At 41.0% G+C, this 24894-nt stretch overlaps 1 protein-coding gene across 7 annotated transcripts; it reads right to left on the reverse strand.

Moving 5' to 3' along the window:
* Positions 1–1462: 1462 nt before the first annotated feature.
* On the reverse strand, positions 1463–23954 carry ST3GAL5 (ST3 beta-galactoside alpha-2,3-sialyltransferase 5). Of its 7 annotated transcripts, none has more exons than XM_041402930.1 (7): positions 23819–23954; positions 13312–13433; positions 11503–11617; positions 9267–9610; positions 7695–7881; positions 5271–5429; positions 1463–4087 (listed from the first exon to the last, which is right to left on the reverse strand). In XM_041402930.1, the coding sequence occupies exons 2-7, from the start codon at positions 13347–13349 to the stop codon at positions 3824–3826; spliced, it is 1107 nt and encodes a 368-aa protein (XP_041258864.1). In that variant the 5' UTR covers positions 13350–13433; positions 23819–23954; the 3' UTR covers positions 1463–3823. The 7 variants fall into 7 exon arrangements, with proteins under 7 accessions (XP_041258864.1, XP_041258862.1, XP_041258863.1 ...); XM_041402928.1 differs by having other exon boundaries at positions 11509–11617; positions 13322–13433; positions 23819–23948; XM_041402929.1 differs by having other exon boundaries at positions 7713–7881; positions 13322–13433; positions 23819–23948.
* Positions 23955–24894: the final 940 nt, after the last annotated feature.

Consider the following 24894-nt stretch of genomic DNA (forward strand, 5'->3'; position numbering starts at 1 on the left):
AGACCCTGCTCACAGGGTTGGTTTAGGAAAAATACAATGGTCACAGAGGCAGAGTAAGAAGGGGACTGCTTGTGACAAGAAAAGCATCATTTGTGTAGCTAAAAAGACAATTGGAGACATAAGGCATTAGGGGCATTAGCCCCTAAGGGACTCTAGGGGTGGGTTATCTTCCAGCACCTCAGGAGGTGTGGGAAAATGCTCATTGCCAAATGGCTCAAAACTCTTTTGACCAGGATGTACACACATTTCATAGAATCACAGAACAAGCTGAGGTGGAAAGAACCCACAAGGATCATCCAGTCCAGCTCCTGGCCCTGCACAGCACCATCCCCAGGAGTCACAGCCTGTGCCCCAGAGCATTGTCCAAACACTCCTGGAGCTCTGCCAGGCTGCTGCTGTGAGCACCGCCCTGGGGAGCCTGTTCAGTGCCCAGCCACCCTCGGGGGAAGAACATTTTCCTAAGCTGGTAAAATCAAGGATTTGTACAAAACCCTGTTGCTGGCAGGCTGGAGGAAGGCACAGCATCACATCTGAGCTGGCCTTAACAAGGTGCTCTCCCTTCACCCTCCCTTGCCCAGGAAAGAGGATCAGACTCATGCTACACAGCTGCCTCCCCTGGTGCCCTCCCATTTCCTGCAGGAGTTCCAACTGCAGCACAAGAGCTGGAGCTATCCACACACATCCATGCAGAGAGGCTGAACTCTCTTCAGTTCCTTATCAGCATCTCAACAGTCCCCACGAGTTTAGTACCCACTTTTGATGCCAACTCATCACTGCAGTCACCCTTTTTGGCACTTCCCCACTCCACAGTCAGGCAGCTCTTCTTGTCTCCTTGTGCAACTTCCTGCACAGGAACCATGAAAACATTCAGCATCAGAACAGATAAGGCATATCCCTGGCTGTGATAGCTCCTACAGAGAGTTACAAAAAGGATTTCAATGCAGAACACATGGCTTTATCACAGCTCCCAAACTCTTTGGTGATTTTTTAACCAAACACTATTAAGGCCTATTTACAAAGGATGCAGATTCTTTGCAAAGCATAAATCTGTGAAGCAGTAACAGAACTCACAGAGCTTTGTTCTTATCTCACTTCCAGCGAGGCTGAGGCACAGATCAGAAGCTGCAGTGTTTACACCATTGTAGGAAACACACCCCTGATTTTAAGGCCAATGCTATAGCCCAGTCCAAAATATTCTCATCCACATTAACTTCAAAATCTTGGAAGCCCACAATTTGGTCAGTGTTGAGAGGGCTTTTCTCTTCAAAGCACCAGACAGATAATTCCAGTGACAGGCATTAAAAAGGCATAAATGAACAGAGAAAAAGTTACCAGCTACCATCTCCCCTGTTTTGGGGTATGTGGGGTTGCATCAAGACTTTCAACTGGATCAGCAAGACATGCAAAATCCTTAATAAAGGAGGGAGAACAAATAACAAACTGAGCGACAAATGCATAAATAGAAAGTGGTTTCATCAGTTTATTGCCTTTTGCTGCCATTTCATGAGTGTTGAGTCTGCACAGACTACCATGCAGAACAAGGTTTTATCACAAGCTATAAAACAGGTAGGCAATCTAATCCTACATCCACACAATTTGCAAATTTGACAGTAAATACAGCATCTCCAAAAAGCTATTGGCATTTACATTAATCAACTGATTATTTTTAAGTTGCTGAACAAAACAAAGTGGTGAGGGACCACGTGCTCAGACATACAGACTTCTGGAGTATTCAAGACATCCTCCCAACACACACATTCTGAAATGTTCCAAAATTTCATTAATACTAAATGAAATTAATGTATTCTGCTTCCAGTTTAAATACCAGGAGAAAATAGTTACCGCACTTTAATATATTAATTAAAGGACTATTTGTATAAAACTCTTCACACATGAAATATTTTTAAATTAAATAATATACCTAGAAAAAAAAAAGACTAGAAATTTATTGCTAGTACAAAAATTAATGCTTTTCATGGAAGAGGAGGCGAGATTAATATTATTGCTATGAACACAGATAGTGCCAGAAACAAGAATTCCTGATTTTCAAATTTGTTCAGCCCCCACAACTGGCTTTGAAGGACCTATAGACACGTGGGACTTAGGAAAGATGAGGTGCACAACTTTCTTCAGTTATGTTTTATGACCTGATGTCCTTTTGTTGCCTCTCAGTATAACAGTGAGCATCAGTCTGCTGCTCCTGCATTCTAACATTATCATTCATTAGATCTGCTCTCCACAGAATAAAACCCCAAAACACAGCCACCCTAATCTTGCATTTCCACATGAGTATTTTTAAAATTTAGAACTACAACTTCATTCATCTCTTTGTCCATAACAAAGAAAAGTGGGAACATTCACCACATGAAGAGTCCATGACTACGAGCAATGTTTCTAGGCCAGCCTTTGATTGATTTGCTGACAAGCTTCCACTGCCAAAGAAAGCTTTTTTCTCATGCTGTAGATTGAGTAACACCACTCCTCAGTGCAAACAGTCAAACCTGATACTCCACTAATAACAAAAATATAAACATAAAAACTTGCTCACAGATCTGCACAGCCCAGTGCCTTTGCAGTGCACTTATTTCCACCCCCAAGAACATAAATCTATAGTTTTCTTTCCTGTTTTTGTTTTTTAAATTTGCTGTTTTCAGCAGTTATCTACCTTGTTACTTGATTATGCTACTCTCTTAAAGTGATTTTCTTCTTAACTTATACACTCACCCAATTACTGATTTGGGGAAAACCAACAACTCTACCTCTCCAATTAAATAGTCAATACTGGACTTCACAAGGGTTATCAGCATTGCAAACTACTAAGGTGACAATATCTATAATTAATTACTTAAGGAACATAAAATTAACCAGTGGAAATTATAATCTAGTAATAGATTTTAGAATTGCTACATGATTGATACAAACTACTGTTTTATAGAACCAGCTATTCTCAAGTCTCAAATACAAATAATTTTTTTAAGAGGGGCAGAATTTGTATTAATGCCACTTCTTTAATTGGGGTAGCTGAACTCTGCTGAAAATCATCTAGTTAGAAACTTTTAGGCAGATCTTCAGGAATGGAAATGACAAATGACCTGGTTTGGGTTAAAGCCTCCTCCTGGCTAAACCCTCTTCTAGAGTGCCCTGGGCCCAAATGTGCTTCACAAAGCAGCATTCTAACCCAAAACATTAATACATCAATGGTTTTAATATCAATCATGAACATCAAAGTACTTACTACTCAGTTGTTGCCACAACAATTCTTTTCCCTTCAACTCCACTCCTACATTTGTCCTTCACCCCCCAAAATGTATTAGCAAAAGAATATAAATGTTTGAGGAGTAAATGCAATGCTCAAGTTCAAGACATGCAAGACTTGAGAAGCATATGCCTTTCTTTTCATGGCATGCATGAAAAGGAGTCAAGATACCAAGAACTGGATCAACAAAGACAGCAGATCAGGGAAAAATAACTCTTGCACTTTCTGTTAGACAATTCAGGCCAGCCACGTGTGTTCCATATACATTTGAAAACAAAAAACCTGCTTTTATTTGACAACTTAAAATATTAAATACTTTAAATGGATGTCTTTCAACTCCAAGTTGAATTGACAAGATATTTACACAGCTATTCACAGAAATGTGCAAAGGAAATTCTCACAGGAAAATTAATTTAAAAGTCTGACAACTTGAACGGGACATTAAAAAAGGCAGCAGGATCCCATGTCCATTTCATGTACACTTTAAAGAACTAAAGAGAAGGAAAGGGTTGATCCAGCTGAACCTCTGGAAAGGTAACAAATCCTATCCATGCTGCAAGAAGGTCACTAGCTGTCTTTGCTGCAGAATTCACAGTGTATCCCTCCAGTGAGGTCTTTGACAACTTTTTCTTTGATGAGTTTTTGCAGGAATTTTGTTTCACTTGTCACATTGTGCATAGTTTGTTCTTTCATGGCAGCCATGCAGAGGTTGTTGTAATAGTGCAAAGGTGTGCTGGGCTGATCCAGGTCATATCCAAATCCTGCTAAGCTCACTTCATCACAAAGATGTGTGGCCAGAACAACTGCTGTGACCCCAATTGTAGGTACATTCTAAAAAGGGAGAAAAGTGAAATTTTCTCAGTTCAAACATATTGTCCTTTACCAGGTTTATAAACACTTTACAAAATTTAATGACTTTGTCTATTCCCTCTCCTCATTTAAAACTGAAATGAATTATAACTACAACTAAAAATCAATTTGATGATCAAGTAAAACTAAAATTCCAGGGCAAAATACCAATACAATTTAAGTATTTGGCTTTTGGCTGTCAACATAATTTTTTTTTTTCCTGTGAAGGCAAGATGCCCTATCACTGTGCAGTTAAACTGCAAGTGATCCTTCACTTCAAACAGTCAAACAAACCCTGACAGAAAGCTAAACTTCACATTTCTTGATGTATTCTTATTCAAGTCTTGAGCAACAACAGGCTCTCTAACAGCATTCTTCACAATATGACTTCAGTGAATTACCTGTGAAAGAGGTAATTATACTACAGTACCATTAAGATACTCAGCTTGGTATTTTATGTTATTTTGATAAATAAATGTGAGAAGATCCTTCAAATATTTGTGCACTAATCTTAAGTGCTTTTACATTTTGGTAAAAAGATGGTGGTTAGTCAGTATTTTTTGTAGTTCAAGAAAACTAGTGACACTCAATTTCTCAAACATGCAACTAAAGTAACAAAAATGCAGTGTATAATTAAACCAGGCAATTCATCACTCTGTACCACTGCTGGAGCAAAGGACGTGGAGGGAGGAAATGCCCATCAGCTGCTACTGAGCATTCTCTGGCATACACAGCAATTCCAGCAGCTGGAAGGCTGCTTCACACTGGCCTGGTTTCCAGGCTCTCTCTGCTTTCCCTGCAGCTGGAGACATCTGGCTACAGCTGATGGCTGGTTTAGCTTAACAGGGCTGTTTTTAACAGGCTTAACATACATCAAATGCATGTTTTTAAACACTGGAATGAGTTTATGTCTCACTGCATCTGAATGCCATTTCATGTCAGCATACCCAGGCAAAATACCTCATCTAAAAAGGTCAGCTGAAATCTTACCTTGATTTTGCACAAGAAAACACAAGAATCTTTTGAAAGCACATTAATTTCCCTATTAACTTAGAGCAGGTCTGAAACTGCATAGAGAAAGTAAAAAGCCCAAAACTTTTTTCAGTTTCTTATTTTATTTACCTTGTATTTTACTGTCTCCTTTTGGTGAAAGGAAACTTCTTACCTTATCCCAACCCCAGAATTTTGATCGAGGCTCAGGGAACTGTAAAATGTCCAAAGCTGTCTCTTTGATAATGACTGGATTCAGAATCCGAAACTGCTTTGATGTGAAAGGAATTTTCTCAGCAACCTCCTTCCAAAAGAAGAGTCGCACCCACAGAGGCTAAGAGAAATAAAAAATCTAGTTCAGAGGGAAACTCTGCGACAAACACAGCATACACGTTACAGAATTCACCAGTGACCCTGAAAACTGGTTAGGAAACAGTTTACAGCTAAGGTGGTTTGGAAATATCACTGTACAGATCAAATGATTGACCCAAAAGAGGAAAAACCTTCAAAGTATGAGGAATTGTAGAGAAGACAGCAGAGGGAATAGTTGCTTATTCTGAATATTTGACTGCACTTTGTGTTATCAGTCAACATATTCACCAGCACCCATGGGTTCTTCAGGCTACCCCAGCACAGCTGAGCAGTCAACAGTATTTAAAGAAATAGGGAAGGGAAGCACAGTTTCCCACAAACATTAACCAGGCATTCTGAAGCAAGCACCAGATTTAAAGCAATTGTGCTCAAGCTCTGAAGTGTTGTTGTTTGACAGCATCCACCTAGTGATAAATGCAACCCTTCAGAAGAGGATTTACACAGGACTCAGAAACCCAGACTGATCTCATGCCACTGCAGTCAGATGCCTGTTAATGGAAGAAGAAATATTACATCACACTAATTCTGCAAGTCTTTCCATGAAATGGGCAACATTAAGCAAATTATAAACTGATACAGCTCCAACATAGACCTGTATTTTTTAGAACAGGTTTTAAGGAACAACAGCTTGAACTGATCAAATGCAGGTTGCAGTGCTCCCATTTTCCCAACCATGCTCTGGGTCAGTTTACTTCAGTGCCAGTACAGAGAGCTGAGCCAACTGACAGCTGAGTATTTGAAAGAAGTAGGGTTGCAGCTCACAGAACTACCAAAGTTAGACAGGGCCTCTGGAGATCACAAGGTCCAACTCCCATGGCCCAAGCAGACACCTCGAGCCACATGCTCAGGACCATGTCTAGATGATTTTAAGAAGGATGTCCATGGATATTCAACCTGACAAGTTCCCTCTTCTCCTATCACTGGCACCACCAAAAAGAGGCTGGTTCCATCCTCTTGGCTTCCTACCCTCAGATATTTATGTACATTAATAAGATCCCCCCCAAGCCTTTTCTTCTCCAGGTTAAACATTCCCAACTCTATCAGTCTTTCCTCATGGTAGAGACGCTCAAGTCTGTCACCATGATATTTTATGAACATCCCTTTGCCAGGATTTTTTCTCTTGAGAAGCTGAAAAGCCTCAGAGGAAAAGAAAAACAATAATTATCTGCTGCTGTGGAACACAACAGGTGCATCTTTGATTGGTCCATGGAGTTGTTTCTACTTAATGACCAACCATGATAAAGCTGTGTGGACTCTGAGAGTGACGGGTTTTTATTATTCATTCCATTCCATTCCTTTCTAGCTTTCTGATGGATCCTTTCTCTCTATTATTTTATGTATACTTTTAGTATAGCATTTTAATATAATATAATATCATAATATAATAAATCAGCCTTCTGAAATATGGAGTCAAGATTTTAATCTCTTCCCCTGTCCTGGGGACCCTCGAACACAACCACACCAGTCCCTTAAGCATCTTCCTGACTCTTCAGTGTAGTAGTAGACAGTCATGGTCAAGATTAAACACACCTTCCATACTGTAAAAATCACAGAATTAAGAAAGGAATTTGGAGTACCTATACTAGCAGAAATCAAACTGTTAAAAGATTTGAGGGGCTGCCTTCTAAATCTGTCAGTAATTTTTACTTGCTGAAATTATCTGCCTGCAGATTAAAAGAGGTGGAAGCCACCAATTCACATTAATTTGGAAACATCAGACCCTTGGGAATCTCAGCTCCTTAGGAATGTCAGCACTTCTGTAAATGTTTAGTGAAAAATAAGCAACCTCATAATTTAGGAACCCTAGACAAATGTTCGATTACACATTAATTCCATGTAAGCCCATTGTAGCAGTACAGACTTGAGCTGCTAAAAAAATGGACTAGCATTCAGAAATCTTCTCATTTCTATTTTGGGCTCTGCAGACTTGTTCAAGTCACTTAAACCAAATGTGAAAAGAATTCCACTTCAGCAAACACTCAGTATGTCACGTAGCCTGGTGCAAACCACCAATATCTCCACAAAAGAGAAGTCATTGTCAGCATGGGGCTTCAACACAAATGCTGGTCCAACTGTAACTAGGAGACAGAGCTAAAAAAAAAACCACAAGGTTATATAAAAGATCCTCAGCACGATAAGCCAGGAAGTAACAGATCAATCAGCTTCTTTAAGCATTAGAAAACAAAACAAAAAAAATACAGGTACATGACACTGTCACATTACATACCAAGGTTTCATTTTTTACCATGGCTTGAAGCCAGTTGAAATCAACTCCTTTAAACAGGACAGCCACAAACAAGCTTGCAGGAGGATACTCGTGCTCAGAAAGGGGGGCTCCTTCGGGGTAAGTCATGCGTATTGTTGTTTTGTTACCAACGTGATCCGTGTAGCCTTGCACTGGTGCATCATTCAACCTGGGGGAAAAGAAACCCACAGAGGAGGGGTACTAAATGAACAGGTTACAATCCCATTAAATATCAGACACTAAGCAAGAACTTGTTATTTGGCCCATAGATTTTTAACAGAACAGGCTATGGTGTTTTCTCACAGCCCCCATGTTCTTGCCTTATTCACTCTTCCAGCCCTTTTATCTTTGGGAGGAAGCCAATTCTATTTCTAGATTAAATGGCACAAATGCAGAACTTAGGAAATAAATGCTTGAAGAGTAAAGTGACTTAACACAGCATTGCAGAACTTCATATCTCTTGCTTTGCTTAAAAGAGCCTTAAAAGTGGAAGAGGAAGAAAACACACAAAGTTGCCTGTGTTACCCTTTTCATACATATATATTTATATATACACACACATAAGTATTCCACACAAAAAACCATTCAAATTATCCCTCCAATGCAATGTAATGCATCCTGTGGGTTTGTATTATTTCCAGCTCACCAAAAACTTCAGATGCTGACACATTGCTGACAAGAATGGCATCATCTCCCTCCATGAGTTCTGCAGAATAGCTCCAGTCCTGCAAACTTTTCTACATCAACAGAAAAATCACCTTCATCCTGCCATCCCTAATTTTAGAGGGCAGCTGATGCAAGTTCTCTGCTCCTCCACATGCTAACGAAGTTTATTTACCTTTAAATAAGGGCTATTGATTCAATGAAATATTTCCTTTCAATGGAAACTGCAAGCCTCAGTTTACAAAATAAATTGAGAAAATGCTGGTATTAATTTTATTTGTGACTTTACATTATTCAAAACAAGGTGGTTCAAACTGTAATGTTCAGAAGGCACAAATACAGAGCACGTAATTCAGATGTCAGAGATCATGGCAATCACAGAAAACAGTCACTGACCTTGTAAAGATAAGTGAAGATAAGTGTGCTATAAAGTGGGTAAGCAAACTGTGTACTGAAACACCAATTAATTTTTATTGTGTTTGAAATACCTGTCATAAAAAAAACTTTCAAATAAGTATCCAAACAAGCCATGGGGAAAAAAGCAGAGGTGAGTCCTTAAGTCCTGAAGTTTAAGATTTAAAAGCTTTAAAATAAACTCAGTAATGTCTACTTGTCTATGATGCCACTGGTTTCTATCTAGTTTCTGCCCATGTGATTTTTGTACCTGAAGTCCACAAATAATTACTCTGAATTCCTTTCCTGTAAACATGACAGTTTATTTTGCTCCTAAGACTTCCAATTCCACCAAGTCCCAAGAAAATTTCACAAAAGCACTTTCAGAAACAGTGTTATTCGTTGAATCAATGTTAGAGATTATTTCCCCTTAAAAAACAATGCTGGCTCATAAAGTAACGAAGAAGTAGTTGGGGTCCTTAAATGGAAAGGACATACCTTATAACAATATCAAACTGATTCAATAAGTGACCCAGCTCTGATCCATGAAGAATTCCACCACTGCCAACAACAACACAGCGCTTACACTGCTTTGACTTCAAATCTTCTGGTAAATCATGCTCAGGTAAGAGTTCAAGGAGATCTTTAAGTTTATCAGAGAACTTGTGAAATCCAAATGGAGGTTCATATTTAAATAAAGCTTCATCTTCATTCATATTTTTCCTTAAAAAGGGAGATATGTCCATGCTGTATTTCTCTGCAAACAACTTCTTCATCTGATTCTTTGCATAAGAAGGTCGGCACTGCTCCTGCAGCGCGGCGCTGGCAAATTGCTGTGCCCTCTGAAACAAAACACACAGGATTCAGCCAGGAAAGGAAGATGCAGGAATGCACAAAGTCCTCAAAATGTGGGCCACCAGCTGACCACCAACAGTTTAGCAAACACAGGGGTTATAAAGAAAGCTTCAGTGTGGAAGTACAACAGTTTGGAAGCATTTACTCAGATGTAGATATGAGTCAGTGCACGGTGAAAACCTGCAGAGGAATTCCTCTCCACTCAATCACTTAAATCTAGACATGAGGTTTTCTAAAGAATATATTAGGCTAGTAGAAGTGCTAAGTGAAAATGAGCTGTTTGTACCACCATTTGCAACACCAAATAAAAAAAATCCAGACATACTTCTACCTGTCTAATTTAGCAGCAAGTGGAATTCCACTCTGCTCAACTGCATGACCTGAGTTCTGCTGTGAGATTCCATCAGAGACACATCCATTGGGTGAAAGTTCTGTGCAACAGCAGCTGGACTCATTTACTCATCAGAATGAAGAAACACTTCTTCCATAAATGCTGCTGAAGTGCGAATGACTAAAACATGACTTTAAAAGGAATGCCAGGTGGGGGTGTTATGGGCCTTCTCTCAAAGACTGGCCACCAAAATAAGAGACTACAGTTCTATATTGCATAAAAGAATAAAGTGACAGATAAAACTACACATGGATCCATCTCATAATAAAAACAAAACACTATTAGTGCATAGTTTTAAAAATCTGTAGTGGCAAGCTAGTATCTGATGTAAAAAGAAGAACAGCAAAGGTTCCTCCACTGGTTAAAAAAACCCCATGAGCAAACACAGGAGTCAAAGACAGAAGATTCAAATCTACTGCTAATTTAGTTCTCCTCTACTGTTAAGGAACAATAGTGTGTATCTGAAGGAGCAGGGAGAGAAATTCTGCTGCTGGTTTTTTGGGTTTTTTTTCCTAACCAAGATTAACCTACAGAACTTCCTCTACCACCATTATGGTTTCTGCACAAACACCACACTGGGAAAAGCATGACTGAACAACTTCACAATGTACTTTTTGAGACAGCAATAAATACAGTCCATCAAGCCTTCAGGTTTGCTTGGTTTACTGTGTTTGTTCTTCAGAATCAGGAATGTTATTGAAAAAACAAATAAGTCAAATGAGGAAAAAGGGGAGGCAAAGAGGCTCAGAAGGGGAAAGATATGCACTGAAGATGATGGCAAGTGGGGGAGGATGCACATGCAGTCAGGCTAAGATTAGACTGTCTTAAGACAAGGTTTCTGCTAGAAGTTGCCTTTTAGCATCGAGACATTCAAAGACAGAAATTAACAGCCCTAAGCCAGCTAAGTGCTGTTATAAAGTGCAAAAGGCTTTCATGATGTCTGTTACACCTCTTTGAAAGCTGCATGCAAAACTGTAGCTAAAGTAAGTAGCTGCTACCTTGAATGAAAAAATGAAATAATAGCTGCACCCTCCTGGATATTTATCCTGTGATTCCAAAAACATCTGAGCAACTACAAGGCAAAGCAAACTCGGAAACTGGCTTAGGTGAAGAAAAAAAAAAAAAAGGCCCTTTGGTTTAATATATTAGTTTTGGGTGATTTTAATGTGTGACTTTCCATTTACATCAATCTTCTGATCACCAGTGTCATCTGCACTGACAAAATGGGATGATGATACATCCATTTCAAATTTTAAAGTCACAGTTATCTAATTTTACCCCTAAAACCTCAGTTTCTCTGTGTGGTTCTGTTGTCATTTTACAAGAAAAAAAACAGAATATTTACAGCATGGGATGAAGCAAAATACACTTCTGCTCAGTAGACAATTCCAGCATTTTAGTTCTTTGTTGTAGAGCCCCGTAAATCTTATATTGTCAATTAATTACTTTTTTTAAGCCAAATGAAAGAAAAGGCCAAAAAATACCAACCCTTACACGATCGAGGTCCACATATGGCAATTTTGTTCTGTCACATTCCTCAGGGTCAAGATGTAATTTGAGGATATAAAGGAAGCACCCTCCAACCACAAACAGTGCAAGAATTCTAAAAACAAACAGGACAGTGAGGGGTAGAAGAGAAAAACAAAAAAAGCTTTTTCCTGATGGTCAATCAACTATTAAATCAATATTTTTAAGCAAATTTAAGACAGTTGAACTTTATGTGAATACTTCCATTTGAATAAAAAAAACCCCTTTTGCTTTGTTCACTTCAAGTCTTATATAACTCTTCAAAGTTATCTGCACAAAAGTATGAACACATAGATGCCTGCATAAGGAAAATGCCTGCCTCATATACTTTAAATGTATCTCTGATGAGTCAAACAGTTCTCCTCACATAATGAAACTAAGAGTGACTTTTTTCTTCTTTAAAGGTCTTATCTTAGAAAACATATTTCCATGCAAGCTGAAAAAAAGGCTGGAAGTTCAAATGTCATGATTTTGGGCCAATGGCCACCACTGAAACAAAACTTTCAACTCACTGGCAGGCCAGAATGCAGAACTCAGATGGTCAGGCTGAAAAGCCTTATTTGCTTACACCCCCAAAACATGCAGCAGAAAAAGTGCAACCAACTTTAAAATTGAAGAACATAAGGCTATTCATATTTTTAATCTACTAATTTCTCATTCCTAAAGAATATCACTGTTGATAGCCAGAAAGTCACTTAGCTCATTTCATGTTTAAACCCATCTGAGGAATATTTACATCATTATTTGGTTAAAGTTGTGGTTCTTGCTCAAGTATGTAGTTTGAGCTTTCTTATTGATTTTCATTTCCTATTGTTTCCTAAGGACTGGACGTTTGTTTAAATGTCTTTAAAAAATGTTCAAGTTATTAAGTGCCCAATGCTTCTTGAAACTCTTTCAGATGAAGTTAGTACAGATTTCCATTTTTTTTTAAAAAAGCTTGTGCTATGTGAACTAAGAGATGCAATCCCAGCACTCAGTGTGCAGTACAGGCTACAAACAAGGTGACCACTGGAAAAGCAGGACTGTCCTCACATCTCAATTAAATTACATTTTCCACTGATAGGTGATCTAAGAGCTTCATTAGCATGTTAGGCAGCAACCCCTGGAGATCAGCCAACAGGCAGAAAGCAGGAGATTCATACCTGACAAATGAGGCTGGTTTTCCTCCAGGACTTTATCAAGTATCCCCAGATTCAACTGGGGTTGCACCATTCAGGTTATATCCACCTGTGTATGTAGCAGTTTGTCTTTGGGTTTTTTAGCTTTAAGACCTAAAAATTCATCTGGCATTGCACTAGTGAACATTTTAGGTACAAAATGGTCCTGGATCTATATGTGCACACACCCATTAATTCTAATTTGATGTCAAGCTATAAACAATGGAGTAAGGTTTTTGATGTAGCATTGCAGAAGTCTTCATAACAAAATAACTACATGAAAACACCTCCCCAGGATACCCACTCAACATCCACTGGCCTTCCATTTCCTCAGTTACCAGACTGTACAGAAGTCTCAGCACTGTCATTTATCTGCATATAAAAAAGATTGGAAATACTTGTGAGTGGATCTCACTTTGGCTTTGGAAGACAGGTACTACAAGTTATCCCGGCCTCCACAAAATGTTTTCAGTATCCCACAGAAAGCTGTGTGCTCAACCCTCCATTTACAACCTGTGGCAATCCCATGCCTTGATTTCTGCATCTATTTTGCAGTTGCCCAGGCTGGGGGTAGAACAACTGTCCTCTTTGCAGCTGTGACAATGACACTTACTTGCGAGTACCTTTTAAAAACCAGCTTGGTCTTCTCATCTTCACGTGCAGCCACCTTACACCATTGCACAGGAGGTGAATGATCACTTTTCAGCTTCACAGAGTTATTGTCACTCAGCATTGCTGTAAAAAAGAAGGAAAAAGTGATCATGACTTTTGCTGAATTGAAGAAAAGTTCACAGGACACTCAAGGAGTGACAACTTGGTTTCCCAGAGAACACTGTGAATTTTAGTTATGGTGCCAGGAATACTGAATTGTTCCTGAGAACTCACTCATTTCAGCTGCATCACCAAAACATGATTCTAAAAATGTTGCCAGGTCTTTGCATGCTTCATAAGCCTGAAGTCTAACAACTGCCAATTACATCAGTTTCTGTCAAGCACTTTTGTTTTATCTGATCAAACAATCTAAAGAATATGCTCAGGATATTCAGGATCCCTGACTCAAAATCAAATCCCTGTGCTATGCCCCCCACTAGGTTTCAAGGATGGTCTCAGCATACAAAACTCATACAAGCCATCCTCAAAACAGGAGCCCATGTTTCAAATCATCTCCCCGGTTTCCCCAAAGCCAAACAAACATATCTCATCATCACTGCTCTGAATCTACCACTGACCTCTTCAGCAGTCCCAACAACATGGCCAGCAACATCAACAGCAGGCTCCAGAGAGGTGTGGAGGGAATTTCTTCCTGGCACACTGCAGGACCAGGAGGCTGCCAGCACCAGTGAAGCACAGTACAGCTCCCTGCACTGAGCATGGGATAACCCAGCAGGACAGCACAGTGCTCCCTCACAGATGGGCAGGGCACTGATCCTTAGCTGACAAGAAGCAATCTTGCTGCTCCCACAATTTCAATTAGCACACTCCAATATTCATTTTGGGAAGAAAAATGCAGGCTGGCATATCCCAGACTGCTGCCAGTAACCAAAGATGTGAGAATGGAATCCCCATGAAGAGCCCACCTGTATGAGCCTTCTGGTATTCCCAGGGAGAAGGAACACAGCCAAGGGTTTTTCCTGTCCTGTCCACCCAAAGCAGCACTCCCTTTGATCAGCCAGCCATGGAAAGGTGCAGCCTGCTCCTTTACAGGGGAGGATTTCAGCCCTGCTCCTTCCTTTGATCTCAGTGCTTGACCCTCTCTGCTCTCCACTGCAAAGGTGTTCACCTCTTCTGTTCTCCTGCCAAGAGTTCTGTCACAAGAACTTCTAAAAAAGAGCAAGACTAAGGGAAGACTTTTCTCTAGGGATAACCTTCCTCATTCTCTTTTCCACCTCTTTTTATTGCTTATGGTGCTATGAACCATTTGAACCAGCCTGTACTACCACTTGAAAACACTGCTTGGTTAGACAAACAACTGATGTTCTTAAACACCAGGATGAAGGAGCTGAGGAGACAGAAGTACCCCCTCCAGATATCAATCCAGCCCACTGCAGTTTCAAGGGTATCTAATTCAGAAGATGACTCAAAGTCAGTCTCTTTGCACAGGGAGAAATTATTACTGATAATCACAGTAGAAGGTCAAATGCCAAAAAACCCTGTGAGGGTGGGACAAGGAAAGAGAAAGATCAACAATAGCATCTGAAGCTCTTTGAAGAGCAGGCAACAGTCAGGTCATGCTTTCAAGGTCACATGCAAATGATTACAAACCACAAAACAGAGCAAGGCAGGAAAACCCTAATGGTTTTTGCCAGCAGGAAACTTGACCACTTACCTCAAACACAAGTAACTTGGTTATTATGGCATCACTAAGAACCTCAAATTCCCCACCTGACTATTTACTAATTGCATAGGCTCTGAGCTGTCACACCCATCTGCAGGCCTTTGGTACAGGCCCTTTGAGATATGGAATAAAATCTGAAGTCACTACCATCATGGTTTTCTTGAAAAAGAGTAAATTGAAATTTAAGGGGTAAGTTATATCCCCCAGTCCCCCAGAATTCTAGCAGTTAAGCTGGAAATCAAATCCAGCTACCACACAACCTGTCAGGACACCAGGACACAGGACAAAACAGCAGGTCACAGGGAACCTATGAAGCCTTAATAGCTCCTCATTTTCTCAGAGCAACACCTCATCTTTACTGGCTGCATCTACACCCCTAAATAAAACCAGCACTGGGGTGTAAAACTGGGTGTTGACACCACCATCCCAGTCATCCACATCAGTTTCCTGTCAGCTACTATTGGCAGCAAATAATTCAAGTTCACATGGGTAAAGATGTAAAAAAATTTGTTACAAGGACCATATCCCAGGGCCAGTTATGGATCACCAACTTGAACTGCTCTGCCTTGAGATGTTCAATGCCAACCCAGCAGGACTGGCACTGTCAGTTTTACAACACACATCCTTCCTGCCACGCTACACAGAGAAGTCAACTCAGCAGCCCTCATCCAGTACCTGGACACTAGCACAGCTTAGAGGTGACAGCTATCCACAGAGACACTGTCAGGATGCACAGGGGGCAGCCCCCGTTCATGGAGCAAGATCACACCAGCACACAACAGGAGCTGTGCTCAGAGGATGGTGCAGAGTGAACACAGCCTGCAGACCACATGGAAGTTCCAGGACTGCTCCATATAGAACAGAGAAGACATTCCATCAGATCACCTCAGAGGAGACTGCCTCACACCAGCACAAACAAGAGGCACTCAGCACTGTTTGGGAAAGGGATGGGATCACTCACCACCACCAATGGCTCATGGCAGGGATGTGAGCACTGAAAGCTGCTACAGCACAAAACCAGGCAGCAATTACATCTGCCAGACCCACAGATCTCCTCAAACACAGCTGGGAAGAAGCACAAAACGGAACCTTTCTAAAAATGAAAAAGCAGGAAACAAGCTTCACCTATTTTCACTAGAGTACAATGCAGGTATTAATTCCTTCTCAGGTAAACATAAAGAGGTAACTTGATCACAGTCCATAGGCACCTAGGTCAGAATGGATTTTGCACACAAAAGAATCAGTCAAACTTGGTAACAGCCTGCAAGAGATCTAAAATACGCAGAAGGAACTCAAGAGGTGGAGGGTGATGAACACAGAAGGAAGTCAAACAGGAATGCAAGACTGCAATAAGCTAGTGCTATCAGAAAATGATTCCTGCCTCTGAGCAAAATAAATTCCAGTTGCTCCCTGCTTCATTCATCCTGGATGTGCAAAAAGAAACAATGAAACAGAGAATTTAATTCATCACCTCAACACATCCTTGCCAAGTCCAACCCTTAGTATGTACAATGATTTTTTTTTTGTTATATAAACAAGTGACATAATGTCAGTTCTCATTTCCTTTGTAACAGTTTACTTCAGTTTGACTTTTGCCAGTCATGATCATCACAGATGATTCCTTTCTCAAACAAGTCAATATATATAGGCCAACACGCAAGTCAAAATGCAACCGTCCAGCACAGCAATTTTTTTTAATTATTCAGGGTTGGATCCTGCACCCTTATTCACGTCAATGAGTCCTTTCACTGGCTGGAATGGTGCAAGAATGCCCAAAAGAGCAAGGCGGCAGGAACAAGCACCTTAGAGTGCACCTTTCCCACAGTCTTCCTTTGTTCGCACAGAGAACCAGAGCAGCCAAGATCCCAGGAGGACCAAAGAGATGTTGCATACAAAGACCATTAGATTCTTTCAGGAAGGGGCCCTGCTACTGTTGTTTTGAGAGCCATAAATGCAAATGTCTCAATTTGTGTACAAAACACAGCTCAGTAGTGTTAGGACCACATTTTGCATTGACATTTCTATAGTTACTCATTGTGGTGTAATTAGTGAGGACTCAAGGGATTTAAATTTGTTTCATCTACTGAACTTAAGTGATCTGTGCAAAGCTGCTACTAAGGCTAAATTGTCCATTAATACAATATACTCCAAAGTTTTTTGTGGTGTTATTCTTTTCACCATGATTTACTTTTGTCTCATTGTTTTTCTTATGCAGACAATATTTCCACACTTGGAGTATTTCAGAAGCAATTCTTTTAAGCTTTCAGGAAGTCTTCTCATGTGGAAATGCTAAAAGCTAAAAAGCAGCCTTTATCAAGTTGTACATAACCACTGCCACACCCTGGAAAATGCATTTCAGCACCTGGATTCACCCAAAGACAAAGCCCAGGTCTCTCAGCAGGCACGGGGACAGGAGCAGACAGCCTGCACATGAGTGCAGGATGATGCACACACCTGCATCCTCACCGCGCTCCCACCAAGCCCCCAAAACCACAACCCCACACAGGTGATGCCCCCACTTAAACTTTCCCCTCTCACAGCACCACCAGAAACAGTGGGAACACCCAGCTTTACCAGGCAGTCAATAGCAAGGTCTTGCTGCACAAAGCATCCTTTGAAGTTCGTGTAACAAGATGAAGAAGCTTGCAGGGCAAAGCCCGCAGAAAAGGAACCCCAAAAGTCACACTTATGTAAAGGAATTACAAATCATGAATAGTGGGGCTCCTGCAGGCATTGAAACAGAAAATAAAATTAATTCAAAAATACCCAAAAGCCACATGCTCAATTTATGCCTCCTCCCCTAAATCAGAGACACATAAATTACATTAACATATTTCTGAAATCAGTAAAGGATAAGACAAAAGCCACTTGGTTTTAAGCAACATGTGTTTCAAAAGAGAAGCACAAAGTTTTAAAGCAGAGAAGGTGTTTTTACACAGAAAACTTGAGCAAGGCACTTTTTATTGAGATGTGGTTATTGTTCAGTAATGAATTCTGTATAAATTTCCTGTTCTGTGGCTTTTGAACAAGATTAAAAAAAAAATCCCACAGCTATACCACAAAACTTCATGCAAGAAGTTAGACAAGAATACTTGAGAAAACTTAAACTAAGTACACATTGATTTTGGACACATGTGGAGAAAACAAATGGCAAAAAACTGACAATTCCAACAATAATGTCTGTGACTACTTGCAAGAGTTAGGCCCATGAAAAGATTACACATTTCAATGAAAACATTTCACATTTCAATCTATCCTCATTATTGACGAAATAGACAAGTTATTAATTTTAATTAAGGTTTTCAAAATTGATAAAATATTTTAAGAGAATGTTATTAATTTATGTCAAAACATGAAAAACAGTTTGGCGACATTTACAGTCAGGATTCATTTTGTTTGCTTCTGCAGTACTGAAATCCACAGCAATCAAAATGTAAGGGCTGAGACATTAAAAAAGGGAATGAATGACTAATTAGGTGGCAGATTTTTGGTTTATGCTTCAAAGCCAGTCACTAAGCAGAGATTCTCAGATGACACCTAATAATATGAAAAATTTAGAATTCTTCATCTTTTGCTCTACTTTAAGATCATCATTACAAAATTGGTTCAAAAATCAGTACAAAACTCTCCCAATTCCTTCCTACATCCATCCCACAATCTGTTCAATTCTCTTTAACTGCCAAACCAGTCTTGATTCAGGGAATTTTGATTCAGGATTCTTGTCAATGAATACAACTGCTAATCATCCAATCTAATATTGGAAAGAACAAAATAACTGAAGAGTAAACACTGTCTCTTACCAGCTTACCTAGTGTGGCATAGGAAGCCCACAAATCCTCCAAGGTTTCCCTACTCAGGGACTCTCCCTATCAAAGCATGACAACTTCAGATCCTTCCCATGCTTTTAAACATCATCACCTCTTCATTGGAAACAATAAACCATAAACAAGAAATTTCACAAATAACCTCTACCTGTTTACATACAATACGAGAGACAAATCTTAAACCAACAGTGGATCAAGTCTCATCCCAATAACAGTTAGGTGGGATAATGGTACTGCAAAGAAAAAAATGCTGAAGCTAGGGAGAGTTACTTGTGCACCCCACTGAACACAAAGGACTCCACAGCTACAAGTGTGGTACAGTTAAATTGCTGCCTTACAACTGCAATCCAAGGTATTTTTATCCATCCAAAACACAAAGTACTTCTTAATACAAAAACAATTTGCAAACATATTCTCTCGTGGCATGAAAAATTTGTTATTACGAAACAACCAATCTGGAAAATAAGAGAACATCCTCTAGCAAGAGGCACTCCAGAAACTGCAGTGTAATAAAAGACTTCCTGGCTTTCATGGAAACACAGGATCATTCAGTTCCAACTCCCTGCCATGGGCAGGGACACCTTCCACTGTCCCAGGTAGTTCCAAACCCCTTCCAACCTGGCCTGGGACACCTCCAGGGATGGAGCAGCCACAGCTTCTCTGGGAAAGCTGTTCCAGAGCCTCACCACCCCCACAGTGTTAATACTTCTTCCTAATATCCAGTCTAAACCTGCCCTCTGTCAGTTTGAAGTCATTCCCACTTGCCCTGTCCCTCTGTGCCCTTGTCAAAAGCCCAGGTCATGTCCAGGCTCTCATCCACCAGCACCCACAAGTCCTTCTCTTCAGGGCTAGTCTCAATCCATTCTCTGCTCAGCCTGGATTTGTGCCTGGGCTTGCCCTGGCACAGGTGCAGGACCTCGATGGACTTCATGAGGTTAACTTTTCAATGACTTCTGCAGAAGTGAATCCAAATTTTTCAGCTGAATTTTAAACACAGGTTTAAGAGATCAGGAAAGCTAACAACCTGCCCACATGTTGAAATTGGATTTAAAATCTATAAAAGGAAAGTAAAAAGCCTTTCATCAGGATGGCCCCATTTACTCATATTGACAAAATACTCAGGAAAGAAGAACAACAGACAAGTTATCCCAAAGGAACTGTGTCTGATTGGAAAATCTCCTTCTATGACACAAAGAATGCTGAAATACCCTCTTAAAGGATTTTTTGTTCAATGGTGCATGACAAAAATCCTTTAAAATCACCAGCATGAGGAAAAATTCCAGTGATATTAATGATCCAAGGGAGACTTACCAGGATCATGCTAAAGCATGAGAGACTTGTGTCATGATTTGTAGCAATATATTCACTCTTGTATGTTTATCTTCAAATAATTTCCTGATCACCATCCTACCACTTCCTATCACAAGACATAATGAGACAGCATCCAGGGAGCTGTGGCAGATTAGGGACTGACATCTTCTCACCACAGGAAAAATGTGAAGCTAAATTTAAAAATTAGAGACTTCTGCCAACTAAAGTTGGCACTTGGACATTTAGACACTTGAGAAACTTTACTTGAATATTATCTGCTTACTGCCTATTACTATTGAATGAAAAAAGCATTTGGCATCTGCTTTAATGAACAGAGTCAGTTGTTTTGGTTAATTGAAGACTACATCTGTGATAGCAGAAAAAAAGTTTAGCCTATAATATGGTTATAAGCAGCTACAACATACATCTTACAAAATCAACTTCGGCCAGAAAGGCCTTTTTATCAGACAATAAAAATTTAAAACAATGCTGTCTGTATGATCTGCACTTCATGTGGTAACATCTGTCTCCTCAGAAAATGAGAACTTATTACTGAACCCTATTTGTGTGGACATAATTGGTAAAAACTGAAACAAGGAGCAAATGAGAATTTCAGAACAGTTGACAGAAACTCTCAAAGGCACCAACAGGATGACAGGTGAAAATTATTTTTCCTGGAGCCAGGAATATCACAAAACAACCTTACTGTCCTAGAGGCATGATGATTTTCTATCCTTGCCTTGTGACACTCTACTTGTGTTTTCTTCTAATTGTTTAATGAGCCACTCCTACATCCTTTTTGCAACATCAACCAGCAACTCATAAAGTCATTAACAACCTTACATAATTGTGTCTACTTGAGCACTGTTTTCCTTTAGGAAGGATACACATAGTTAGGCTACAATTTGCTGTTAACTTTGGGTCATCCAGACAGGACATCAAAAGAAATGGTTTCAGCTCAAATACAGTCCAATTATCAACTTAACTACAGATACTCAGAGTGTAACACCATCACTTCCTCTCAGCATCATTCACAGGAAGCTTTTTGGAGATTAGCAGTACAAAATAATCAAAACAGTCCTGCTAAAATAATAATATAGGGAAAGAACTCCTACTGAGGTTCTAAATGACAGCTCAATGTTGAAAACAGGGATATTCTCTTAATTTCACATCTTAGTATCCTCTTCTCTTGTCAAACTTTGCAGGCTTTTTTTCTGAAATCTTCTTCAGGTGCTCTCAAGTAAGTAACAGAAAAAAACCCATAAATAAAACATAAATACAACAAACATCAAGATGTGCTTCAACACTTAAGAGGGCTGCTGAAGCTTTGTGACAGACAAAAGCAACATCTGAATATGGATTTTCTTCTGATTCACAAATGAACCACAGAAAGCCAGTGTCCCAGCCAAGCAGGAAGAAATGGGTAACTTAAAGTATTGCTGTTGTGAACAGAATGCTATTAAAAATTTAAGTTTATTTCTTACAAGGGAAGCTTTTAGACCCTCCTGTCCCTTTTCCTTTTGGAGCAAATCCCAGTTTTCCCTTCCATGCTACTGGTGTAAGAAACAGTGGCCTGCCTGCTTGCATGTTCAGAGCCTGATGTCAGCCACCCCTCAGCACGTGCTGGAGCCCACAGGCACACACAGTGTATGAGCTGCAGTGAGCAGGCAGGTGCTACCCAAAATCCCCCCTCTGCACATCTCCCCTTCCTCATCCTCCTCCCCAGGCCCACAGATGCACACTTGAGGAAGCAATGCAGAGGAAGAGCCACACCAGCCAGGAAGGGAGGAAGAAAGCACAGTGCACCAGGACAGACATCACCTGCTGCGAGCTCATCCTGCAGAAGTGGAAGAGATTTCTGAGCTCCTGCAAGGAAGCCAAAACAAATTAGGCCTTTCCCCTTACATGGGAAGTTTGAGGGGAAAAAAATCTTTCCTAAAAGAAATGGCCTGAAAAGGCAGGGCATAGCATTAATCTTTACTGGGCTAAGGAAACAGCAGACTTACACAGCCAAGATGTTTCATATGACATCTGAATTATGCAGCAGAACAGCATCAAAAAAACTGGTGGTTATGAAACAATGTCAATAGTACAGCAGCATTTTTATCACACTATCATCTAACATTCCAAGACATGATAGTAAAATCACACTTGAGCTTACAGAAGCTACAGAGGAGATGCCAAAAGCCTCCCATAAAGAAAAGGCAAAAAATAAAATTTCAATACAGCAAAAAACATCGTTGTAAACAATTTCAATGCTTAAGTTCTGAACCTAAGACTTCAGGACCTAACAGGATGCAGAGAGTGCTGATGGGATGTCCAGTTGTCCTATGTCCAGTTGGTTTTGAAACACTGGATGTGCCTGCTGGGGGTTCTTTAACTTGTTCTGTTACAGCAAGTTTCATTCAGACTCAAGTGGAATTTGAAAATTCCACCATGACAAGTTTGAATCATTGTCCGAGTCTTTTTCAGTTACTTAGCCTTTACTATACCTCAGGAACTACTGAAGTCTTCCAGGGCCTCTTAATCTAAACAAACAACCTGCCCACCAAATGCTTCAACTCTGCAGTAGTCTTGGCACGTGTCACATCTGATGTGTGCAAAGCAAACAAAATTGAACATTTTTAGCCCTTTCTCCTCGGTAAAAGGAAGTTTCTGCTACCACACTTTGTCTTCCTACATCCTGCTCCTAACTGCCTGTCAATCATTTGGCCAATCTGCTGGAACTCTACGGAAGGAAGGATGCTAAACCTCAAAAAGCTGCAGGAAACCAGAGGAGGGATGAGTTCATTTCTCATCATCCGCACGGAAGCAGACAATGCGCCAAAACGCTTTTGTGCCCTAACTCTCCAGCTGCATTTTGACCTCTTAAAAGAAATTCCCTGAGTTGGCTAGCAGAGCGCCTGGGAGACAGCTCAAGGTTTCCTGCTGCATGATCCAGAAGGGAGATAGCAACCTCACCGCAGCATAACAGATGGAACACGGTCTGCATGGAAAACACCCCCTCTACACTGAATCTGCACAGTCCCACTGTAAGCTGCAGTTTAAAAAGATGTATCCACTCCAAAAGCATAAAAGAGCACTTATCTCAATGAGATCCTTTAGAGAAATAATGAATATACATCTTTATCTACCCTTTTCCCCCGAATGACACAAAGCCAGTCATTTTCCACCGCAAAGCTGTTTGCATCCAGCAATTTAAGGAACATTTCCTAATCATTTCCCTAACTAAAGAGAGCTGCAAAATAAACATCCCTCCTCCAGCAGCCTTACAGTTTGATCTTACCTACTGAAACAGATAAAATAGATACATAACAAATTTCAGCACAAAGTGGGAGGAAAAGGGAACTCTTTTTAGTGAGTAGCGCTGAAGCAAACAGAAAGGTTTTGGCAGTAACAGCAGAAGCCGTATCTGGTTTGAATTCACATCACTCCAAGCATGAAAAGACAGAATCCCTCACAAAACGCCTATCGGAACCCGCAGAGAAGCAGAAGCCTGTAAATTTTATTCCAGAAGAACAACTCCAGCTAACACATCCTCTCCCTCCAGCCCAAGGCAGACACGACTTCCACCGCCCATCTCCTCCAGAGATCGCAGCCCCCACCTCCCCATCCCCGCTGTTCCCTGCCTGGAAGGGAGAGAGAGAGACCTGGAAGCTCCGACGCTGGCGGTGGGGCACATCCTGCCGACTGCTCCAGCCCAAGCCCGCAGGCCCCGCGCCGCCGCATCGGCCTGGGCCGGCGCTGTCCCCGCTGCGGTGCCCGCGGTGCCGCGGGCGGCGCTCGCGGGGCGGGGGCGCCGCCCGCGCTGAGGGGATGCGGGAGGGCCGCGGCCCCCGCCCCGCCCCGCTCCGCGGCTTCTGTGCGGCGGCGGGGTTGCTGATAAACGTTTTCTTCACCTTTTTTCCCTCCCGCAATAAATCGTGGGCTTGGGGGTTTTCCCACCCGCACGCACAGCACCCCAGCCAAGAGACCCGTGTCCGCCGCCCCCTCCTCGTGTCCACCGCCTCATCTCGCTGCCGGTGCCTTCAGTCGTCCTCTGTGCAAAAAACGAGGTCGAGCCCCTCAAGTTACAGCGTTTGAGCTGGTTTTTTTGTGTCTTACACACCCAGGAGCTTTGGAGCTTTCAGGCCTCTCCGCAGCTGTTTTAAGGAATCATCATTTTTGTGACCCGACGCGCCACAGAATGTGTAAAAAACCCCAAAAAGTCTGGTTTAGTTGTAGACTCGTGTAAGCGGCTGCTTGACTTGCAGGGGAGGGGAAACGACCTTGCAAACCTATCTGACCATGGCCTTAGGAGTCACAAGTTGCATGCCAAATAAAGAGCTGGAAAACCACTGGAGCGAGGAATCGTGGGCACCGGATGAGGGAAAGCTGATGAAGCAGGAAAATGGATTAAGTCATTACAGTCTGTGTGATGCTAGGAATTTAATTTTTTTTTTTTTTTTAGTATCTGACTTATTGCTGTGGTATCTACAAATAGTTCCTTAACCTAGATGATTGATGCAAAACAATCAGCAATTCCAGGCACAGCAGCTGCTGATTATTAATGCTGGTAGTGCAGTGCATAACACACTGCAGAGGCCATTCAGGAGAGACAGGGGAAAAGCATGCCCTTAAAGGAGGTGGGGCAAAACTGGCTCTGAGGTGCCATTCTCAATTTAAAAGGAATTATATGGTTCAGCAAAAACAACTGCTGCACAAGGAGATCTGAGAGCAACCACCA

This window comes from Onychostruthus taczanowskii, unplaced genomic scaffold, assembly GCF_017590055.1.
Source record: "Onychostruthus taczanowskii isolate IOZ18803 unplaced genomic scaffold, ASM1759005v1 scaffold2, whole genome shotgun sequence".
Classification (NCBI taxonomy): Eukaryota; Metazoa; Chordata; class Aves; order Passeriformes; family Passeridae; genus Onychostruthus; species Onychostruthus taczanowskii.